The sequence below is a fragment of the Gobius niger genome (assembly GCF_951799975.1).
Source record: "Gobius niger genome assembly, chromosome: 12".
Lineage (NCBI taxonomy): Eukaryota > Metazoa > Chordata > Actinopteri > Gobiiformes > Gobiidae > Gobius > Gobius niger.
Window position 1 is genome coordinate 15,305,448 of NC_136863.1, and position 9,759 is coordinate 15,315,206.

Below are 9,759 nucleotides of genomic sequence, written 5' to 3' on the forward strand. Positions count from 1 at the left end.
TAGGTTGCGCTTCTAAAAGTAGCCTCGACGAAATACTAGGTGATAATATGTGAACAATATTATCAAATAACCTCATTTTAAACTGGATAAACTAAGTTGGAGTCTATTTCAGAAAGTTTACTTTGAAAGGACGTAAATAGCGTTGTTTATGAAGGATGAAAGTAACTTGATGTAAGGCAGGGGAGAAGCGTGTTTGGGCAACTACATTTTCTGTTTTCCCACAAGTTACTTGCGGTCGGCCTGCTTGCAAAAGTTTGAACCACGGCAGAAGATCACATTTTTGTGTTGAAATTGGGACAGCATTTTACTGTAAAAAATGGCGCTCACAGACGCAGACGTCCAGAAACAGGTTTGTAGCAGCTGATAATAAGATAAACAAAGTTCAGTTATAGCATATCTCCCTTTTGCTAACTCTGTTATGACCACTACTTTGTACATATATTTCACTTACGTATTACAATTGCGTGTATTGTTGCTTTTTAGTTTTATTTGGTTGCTTGTTATTGGCCTGTTATGCTGTTGTTGTTATTGTTAGTTAGGCTATAAGTAAGTAAGTAAGTAAGTAGCCACAGTTAACACTTGCAGATAGATAGAGCCATCACACATTTGTTGCCACTGTTCTTTTTATGTTACCAACTTCACCTTTTGATTAATGTACACGTTTGCATTAAACTCTTTAATTTGTTTTGTGACAGATCAAGCACATGATGGCCTTCATTGAACAAGAAGCTTCAGAAAAAGTGGAAGAAATTGATGCCAAGGTCACTTAAGCTGTCACAGAGTCTTGTGACTTCTACATAAGTGACTGCTAATGGGTCTTGTCATTCCCATTTTGTTTACAGGCTGAGGAAGAGTTCAACATAGAGAAGGGGCGTCTTGTGCAGACACAGAGAGTCAAAATAATGGAATACTATGCGAAGAAAGAAAAACAGATTGAACAGCATAAGAAAATGTGAGTATCTCCTGCTCCCATGTCACAATCATACAATTTGTACGTTGCAACAAAAGGGAATGAAGGAGCAGTCGCAATTAAAATAATTGTGGAAAACAGCACTTGGAATATAATCTTAGATAGGCTATAATACGATTTTTTTTTTTTCTGACCTAGCAAAGTCTTCTGCATGATCAGAATAAGTTACATGACTTGCATGATATGGTGCATTTTTATTGCCCATCATCAGAGACTGACATGAGGTCTGCTTAAAGGACCCCCTCGAAAATGAGATGGCGCATCTCAAAGGGCTATCCAAAATAAAAGAATAAATAATAAATATATTCCCCTTAAATTTTTGCTAAAACATAGTTAACACGATTATAGTTAAGATTTTGCTAAAGATAGTATCCAGTTTTCTTTAGTTTGGCCATTTTTGTGTTGTTTATAGTTTCACTTCCTTATTGGACGCTGACAGGAAGTGACATAGAAGAAGGTAAACCATTTTAAACTGTTGCCATGCAACCATGTGAGTGAGTGAGTCAAACTGTTATGGACTTAATCTATGTCACTTCCTGTCAGTGGCTTAAAAATCCTATTATTCAAATTTTCTGCCCAACATTTCTCCATTAAAATTGCTGCTTCACGGAAATAAAAATTATAGCTACTGATGAAACTGATGAACTTGCAACTAATGTTATCCTTCTAAATAAGTCATATTTAAAGCATTAAAACCTGTCATACGCAATTTAAGTTTGCAGGGACATTACTAGTTGCACACACCCATTTTTTTGTTGTTATTGAATAGCCATTTGACAAAAATGCAGATTGACCAGTTAAAATTGCATTTCAATCTTAAATCAGTTAAATTCCGATATATTGCACTGGCCTTCTTTGGAGATTTATCGTCATGCATGCCTTAGTTGCCAGATTGAATGAATAGAGTGCCAATGATGTAAAAGTATTTACAATAGCTTATTTTTGTTCAATTTCCCAATAGCCAAATGTCCCATCTGCTAAACCAAGCCAGGCTTAAAGTTCTGAAGGCTCGTGATGACATGATCATGGTATAAAAAAAGAAGTTATTTTTGCCAATAAGACATGAATCCAGCAATTTACTAAAATATACAATTTTTAGGAGTTGATGAAAGAAGCCGAACAAAGACTTGGAGACATCGCCATGGATCCTGATAACTACTCCGTACTTCTGCAAGGCCTTCTGCTCCAGGTTCAATGAGACACATATTTGTTGTTATTATCTACAATCAAATGTGGTCAAAACAGATTCCTACACGGTCTAAAATCCTGTTGCCTTTCAAGGGATTCTACCAACTTCTGGAATCTAAAGTGACTGTTCGCTGTCGGCAACAGGATGTAGAGATGGTTCAGGTACTAGATATTTTTATGCTTTGCAATGGAATATTTAATTGTTTCCTAAATGATCCCCAACAGGCTGCAGTCAACAAAGTTATTCCAATCTACAAAGAATCAGTGAAAATGAACTTAGTAGTGAAGATTGATCCGCAACGCTTTCTTCCTGCCAATGTGTAAGAATTAAACCTTTTAGCCCCAGTGAAAACCTAATTCCTCTTGTGTTTATAAACTACATTGCCTAATGTTTTCATTTGGTTCTGTTGCAGCTGTGGGGGTGTTGAACTATACAATGATAATGGCAAGATAAAGGTCACCAATACATTAGAAAGAAGGCTCGAACTTGTAACACACCAGGTACATTTGTCTGTAAAGAATCTACCCCTGTTGGCCTATAGATGGCGCCATTGCATTGTCCGTCTCTGCCATAGATTTTACATGTTAGTGCATTGCCTTGTCAGACATTACTTCTTTCTATACACTCTCTATTACAAAGGATCTATGTCATTGATAGTTTACAAAGTAGGTCCAATTATTTTTTTTGTGGCACCATGGCAACAATATCTAATACAAGCAACATATTTTGTAGAAAAAAAACAAGGCAAGTTAGAGTTTAAGTGAAAGTGACACTTAGTTTTAACATGCAAGTAAACTGTTGCTTTAACACATCTGGTCACTGTCAGTGTTTAAGGAAATGTGTCATCAAAATGGTTTGTTTGTTTGTTTGTTTGTTTGTTTGTTTGTTTTACTTACATTTGTTTTGTAACATTTTTAGATGTTACCTGAAATCAGAGTGGCCTTGTTTGGCGCTAACCCCAACCGTAAATTCATGGATTAATGGAGGATTGAGTGGACGATCAGCAGACGATCTGGACTCTGGAGTGTGTTGTCAGCATAGTGAGCAAATCGTGCTTCAATTTTTTTATCCTGTTACAATAATTTAAAAAGAAGACTCATACTTATTATTTAAAATTTGGTCATTATTGTATTTTTTTTATTTCAGGGTTATTTTTTTAAACAAAAATGCATTTTTAACATGTGGTTGGTCCAGGTCAATAGTCTACGCTAATGTTAGCAGACCACAGCATATAATAATAAATCTTCATTAGACAAAGACATATTTTGAGTATTTTATTTACTGTTTTTCTTCCTTTTTGTGTTTTTACAATTTTCAGGGTCTATTAGCTCAGCAAATACACAGTACATGGTCTGCACAATCAAACATCTAAATGTAACATTATAAAATGTACAAAAGTTGTACCACCCAATGGGCTTTGATAATGGCAAGTGGTTTGCAGAGCATTGTGCCTCAGAGTCCAAGGTGCAACATAAAAAATATTATATCTGCCTTCATTAGTTTGGTGAAAAAATGCCTAATACTATTTCAAGAATTGTGTTGTTGTTGTTTTAGGCAAAGAAAAAGATGCAGTGGCTGATGATGATGTTGTTCTTGCTAATGGCAAAACAAACACAAAATGATCACAAAAAGAGGAAGCCTGTACTCATAAACGTGTGAAGCACTTCAAGTTGTTCATTTATTATATAATATTTTCCACACATTTAAATTCACCTAGATTTTGAGGTTCAGACATGGCAACCCATGAGTGTGCCATGTGGTCCTTAGGCAGGAAGTGAGCTGTGTTAGAGTATATTGTACACTAATACTGGGATTAAAGCATTACTGTCAGATTAACATATGACCTTAGAGACACCGGCAGACAGCACTTCCCAATCCAGAGGAAAGAGGGAATCTCAGATTACAACTCACGGATGGAGTGGGAGTTGTATATAACAGGGAGGCAGGGGATTAGACTTTGAAAACATACTGAATCAAGTAACCACACAGGTCATTGCAAAGCAATGTGCCTTAATGAAAAGTGAGGTTGTGTAAATATTACATCTATTTACAAAAACGTTGCACATATGCAACTAGTTTGACATGGCCACATAAATGTTCAACTGATAGGCATTTAGTTAACAAGCTTAAACACATAGCAACATATAATCCTTTTCATATGAAATAGTCAAGATTAAAGATCCTTTCCATATGAGCAGAGTCAAGCCCTCTGTTTGACCTACGTGCATTCCAGCAATGACGAAAGATTTGTGATGCAAGTAAAAGGTCCTGTCCATTGTTGTGTATAGAGCCTTCATATAGCGCATTCTTTATTTGGTTAGAGAGTTCGGTCCTTGTGCTAATCTGGTCTGTGTGACTTCAAGGCAGAGCAAACCGTGCAACATACTGCCACCACCCAGCAGGGCTATCCCAGCAGCCCTAGGGCTGCTTCTCCTACACCAAGGAAATATACGCCTTGTGCAATGCCAAACAGTGGAGCAATGACGAGAGCTCGACACGTTGCCCCTTTCAGGAACGCTGACGGGCCCTCTCTCTTCATGATGCGCCTACAGAGGTTGACAAAGAGGGTAGGTGTAATGAGGTTATGACTCGTCTGACCATCTACAATTATAATTGGTCATTCGTACCTTGTGCAGTCAATTATTCCTTTGTATGTGTCCTCTCCTTCACCCTTTTGTAAGGTCTGAATTCTAGTTTTGATGACTGGGGGAAAAATAGACATTTGTTCTAATCAAGGTAAAATATCTTGTCTTTCCATCATATTCCAATTTTTTACTCACCATCTAGTGGTGTCACAGCTATAGCAGCTATGGAACCAGCCGTGCAGCCTGCCACAAAAGACTGCCAGAAGGGTGCTCGCTCTTGCATGTCACTGTTGCTCCCTCGGCCAAGAGCATTCAGATTGGCAAAGAGTGGGAAGTAGATCATTGAGAAGGGTACATCCCTAAAATGATAACAATGATTTGCCGTAACTGTATTTTTTTTTTCTATTAGTAACCATAAACAGTTATGGCCTCATAAAATGTCTACAGTGTGTTTATGAATGTAGAAATATTGATCAGTGTTTGTTCTGTGTGTCCGTAAACTCAACAATGTTATGTAATTAAAATGCTTCAGGAACTCACGACAGGACAGGAGTGCAGTGAATGCAAATAAGTGTTTTAGCAGATATGTAGTAGCATGCAGTATTGTGACGTGTTCAACCTCATTAATGTGGCGCCTGCTCCCCTGTAGAGGCCAGCTAGTCCATGAGTCTTCAGCAACTGCACTGTGATGCCAGTGGCAGAGGCCCTCTGAGGAGGGGCCACAAGTGATGGAGTCGGAGCAGCGGCAGTCTGAGCAGGTCCCTGGGCCGGCCTCTGAGCAGCTGTGATTCAGGTAAGAACAACTCTATAAAAATTCTGAAACATTTTCATAAATGTTTTATCTTATAAAAGATTGAAGAGTGAAATGTTAACCCACCTATCCTGCCTGCATCCTGTAGCTGTATTTTGAGCATCTCCATTGGAGTGGTCACCACAACTTGACAAGTCCCAGCTCCACAGCCAGCAAGTACTTCTCCCCACAGAGGTAATTTTCTGGTAACACAAATCAGAAATGGTGTTGCGGTGTAGATTATGCTATATATATACACAGTATATTTATATTTATAAAGAGAAAAACAAAAACAAAAAGAAAGGAGAAAAGCCTGATAATTACCCATCTTTTGAGAGCTTTTGCCTAAAGACATCATTTGCTGCCAATTTTATGGCCTTTTCTGGTGTTACTAGAGTGAGGTTTACTGCTGCACCTAAATTAGAGAAAATGTTGGATTTCTGTTTCAACAAACACAAGACACTCAATTTTAATGCCACATGTGCTAATTGCAGCCGCAGTAAGCAGGCACCAGAAGCACCTGGCTGGAGGATTATCCTATTGTACATGTTTTAGTGGCTGTTGTGGCGGTGGGCAGTACCCGGAGGAAACCTACACAGACACAGGAAGAACATGCAAACTCCATTCACGGGGATTGAACCCGGGACTTTCTACCAGTGGAGCACGAGCCCTAACCGCTACGGTATTATGGTAAAGAGATTGGGGGATTAGAATGGGAAACAACAGCGTAGGCGGACTAATTACCTATAGTAAAGGGTTGTTTGTCACAGGGATTAGAAACCTAAATTATACCTCTGTAGCATCCAAAATAGCCTTCTGAGCGTATCGTCTTTGCCAGACAGTCTAACCTAGAAAACATAAAAACAAAATCATTGTTATCCCTATTCACCTTCCCATTTCTACCATCTAACTAAATTGGTTAGAAAATCATGTGCAAGATTTGTTTTGGATTAAACCAGATGTTTTCCAAGTACTATGAGTCACATTGGAAAACCCGCATCCTGAAAATAGCTATGTTGCCACACCCAGAGAGGAAAATGACTTTATACTATTTTATAGTCGGAGTGTGAGATTTTAACAATACATTAGGAACCAGATGTTTACATACACTTTATAAAAAGACACATTTGCATTTTTTTCTCAATGTGTGACATGAAGCCGTCATACAGATCAGAAAGAAGGCGGGTTCTGTGTCCCAGAGATGAACATGCTGTGGTCTGAAATGTGAATATCAACCCAAGAACAAGTGCAAAAGACCTGGTGAAGATACTGGCTGAAACTCTAGTTTGTCATTATCCACAGTGAAACAACTACTGTACCGAAATGGGCTGAGAGGGTACTCTGCCAGGAAGAAGCCCTTACTCCAAAAGAAATATCAAAAAGCCAGTTTGGAGTTTGCAAATAAAAAAGAATAAAGACCTTTTTGAGACACATCCTGTGGTCTGCATCATGCTGTGGGGTTGTTTTTCAGCGGGAGGAACTGGTGCACTTTACAAAATAGATGACATCGTGAAGAAAGAACATTATGTGTAAATTTTGGAGCAACATCTCAAGGCATCAGCCAGGAAGTTAAAGCTTGGGCGCAGATGGGTCGTCCAAATGGACAATGACCCAAAGCAAACTGCCAAACTGGTTACAAAGTGGCTTAAGGATAATTGTCAATGATTTGTGGTCATCACAAAGCCCTGATCTCAATCCAGTTGAAAATGTATGGGCAGAAATGAAAAGGCACGTGTGCACTCAAGGTGGCCTACAATTGTGGCTCAGTTACACCAGTTCAGTTTCAGTGAATGGACCAAAACTCCTGCCAACTCTTGTGAGAATCTTGTGGAAGGAAATCCAAAACGTTTGACCCAAATTATGCAGTTTAAAGGTAGTATTACCAAACATTAATGAAATTTATGTAAACTTTTGGTTTTATAAAAAGCAATACAAACCATGTAGAAAATTCTATCTCATTCTTCTGGCATTTAGCAAATATAAATATTTTTTTTAAATTCCAATTGACCTAAAAAAAATAGAAATCTAATTCTGGTTTCATGTCAGACAATGAGAAAAAAATGCAAAAGTGTCTTTTTATAAAGTGTATGTAAACATATGGTTCCTGCTGTAAATCTACTGTCCATCTTTTAGTGACAGTGTCTTACCTGATTTTTTTTCCTAGTAGTGGAATGACATTGTTTTTGTAATTTGCATCAATTTAACGAAGTTGTAGGCGAGTTTTCTGGCATTCATGTGAAAGTGACCCTGAAAAGTGACCCTGCAAGTTGTGAAATGTGCCGATAAAGTATTCCCTGTGAAGAATCGGGATGCTACAAATACGCTAGGGAAGTTTGGAAGGAGTTTGGACAACAATTAATATTTTAATTGAGTGATTTCCGCTTTCATTGTTTGTAATAAAAAAATCAGGTATGGGGCCGTTAGGCAGTGTTTCCCAACCGGGGTACGGGGACCCTAGGGGCTACATGAGGACTTAGCAGGGGTACTACTGTAAAAGGTTCGGATTTCAGAGTCGTTTAGCTTTATTTTGAACACGATGCACAACTAAATACCAATAAATCTGAGTTTAGCAAATCATTTTCAAAATGATTGGCTGCACCTTTGAATTAAGGGGTACGTTGAGTTGAAATGAAAGACTCAAGGGGTAGTAGACGAGACCAAAAAGGCTGGGAACCGCTGTCTTAAGGCACTGTACAATGCGGAAGAGATGGCGAATCTTCAAATAGTACTGATCAAATATGAATTAAGAGAGAGTCCCACTCACATTCCTTTGTAGACCTGGACACCCTGCTGGTTCTGGAGGCGGGTCTTGGCCAAGTCAATAGGAAATACACATGTCACACCGACCAGGCCGGCCACGCCTCCATTAATCAGCTTAGCAGGAAGGCTGCAAACAGGATCAACATAGACACACGCACACATGCATGTACAGACCATTTATTCGTTTCCATAGGCCAAAGCCATGCAAATAGGATCCATTCATGTTCACAGATGCAAAAGAGAGGGGTCATATTCCAATCACACAGACAGACAAGAGAGGACATATTTGAACATAAATGCTTTCTTTTTGATCTCTTGTCCCAAATAACATTTGAAAGTGTCACACACCTTATTTTCTTGTCCGTCATACTGCCTAGGTTTGGGCTCTAAGGCCCACTGCTTTCCACCACAACCACCTTTGTCAGAGCCCTACTCGATGCTAGTTTTGTATGAAGGTCTTGAAATATTGAGGAGTTTACCAGCAATCCCTCTTCTAAAATCTGTAACAACAAAAGGCATTGTGGAGAGACAATTCTTGGTACCATAATCAGCTGCTATACAGAGGGAAAACATATTCTAATATGTTAGTTTGACGATACAGTATATGTTCAACACTAACATTTACTGTAGAGAATCCAAATGAACATAGATTGCTGCATATGCAGTCACTACCATGAGCAGGCTGAACATCTTGAGTTCCTCTAATCTGCTAGCTAAAAGGGATAAGAGTGTTTGATCTGGCGAGGAAGGCAGAACGGACAATGAAGAGCTTCACAATATTATTCTGTATTCAGAGCACCACCTCTTTGCATTGACATCATATTGCAAGAGCTATAATTAAGAGGATTAATGAACATATTAATCTGTCTGGCTATGTTTCTTACAGTGTTTCTCAGGGGATTATATTCACAATTTCCCTATCTTCCATTTCTTCTCAGCTTCCCAATTTCTTCTCTCTCTTAAACAGTTCCCTCTCCTTTTGAGCTATGTTTAATAACCCCTATCCCGTTTGGCTTCTTATTAGCCAAAATGTGTTTTATTTATTTATTTAAGATACAATGCTAGTTTTGTAGCTTACTTTTCTGGTATACCCTTGCCTTTTTGTGAGCCTCTTTCTGGGAAACTTTCTTTCAGCCTGCTCTATTCACAGGCATTGAAAACCCTGCCAAATCACAGTTGAGAGAACACCCCAAAGCCAGCCTCTAGCTCCCCGGTCCCTGCTTCTAACAGTCTACTCCACCACAGAACTACTTCATGACAGGCTCTATAACACCAAATTTTGTCCTTTCCATAAAATATCACAGTGGGAAATAAAGACTTACCTCTCAGTGCATCCCACAGGCAGGATCAAGCCGTCCACTTTGCTTTCACTTCAACAATGTGTGGAGTAATGGTAGTCAAGCGAGAGCGATCGGACTGAACCAGCCGCCACTCAGGGGCCGTTGCACAAACACCAGCATTGTCC

At 38.9% G+C, this 9,759-nt stretch overlaps 2 protein-coding genes across 3 annotated transcripts; one reads left to right on the plus strand and one right to left on the minus strand.

Annotated features, from left to right (window-relative positions):
* Window positions 1–264: 264 nt before the first annotated feature.
* On the plus strand, window positions 265–3,355 carry atp6v1e1a (ATPase H+ transporting V1 subunit E1a). The gene is made up of 9 exons (XM_079568310.1): window positions 265–349; window positions 696–761; window positions 843–952; window positions 1,932–1,998; window positions 2,070–2,159; window positions 2,252–2,320; window positions 2,384–2,478; window positions 2,572–2,659; window positions 3,078–3,355. Exons 1-9 carry the CDS (start codon window positions 317–319, stop codon window positions 3,138–3,140), a joined length of 681 nt encoding a protein of 226 aa, XP_079424436.1. The 5' UTR covers window positions 265–316; the 3' UTR covers window positions 3,141–3,355.
* Window positions 3,356–3,791: 436 nt separating this feature from the next.
* On the minus strand, window positions 3,792–9,759 carry slc25a18 (solute carrier family 25 member 18). Of its 2 annotated transcripts, XM_079568307.1 has the most exons (10): window positions 9,617–9,759; window positions 8,643–8,794; window positions 8,299–8,421; window positions 6,327–6,382; window positions 5,859–5,949; window positions 5,622–5,737; window positions 5,364–5,526; window positions 4,940–5,103; window positions 4,787–4,862; window positions 3,806–4,705 (listed from the first exon to the last, which is right to left on the minus strand). In XM_079568307.1, the coding sequence occupies exons 2-10, from the start codon at window positions 8,660–8,662 to the stop codon at window positions 4,564–4,566; spliced, it is 951 nt and encodes a 316-aa protein (XP_079424433.1). In that variant the 5' UTR covers window positions 8,663–8,794; window positions 9,617–9,759; the 3' UTR covers window positions 3,806–4,563. The 2 variants fall into 2 exon arrangements, with proteins under 2 accessions (XP_079424432.1, XP_079424433.1); XM_079568306.1 differs by lacking the exons at window positions 8,643–8,794; window positions 9,617–9,759 and having other exon boundaries at window positions 3,792–4,705; window positions 8,299–8,486.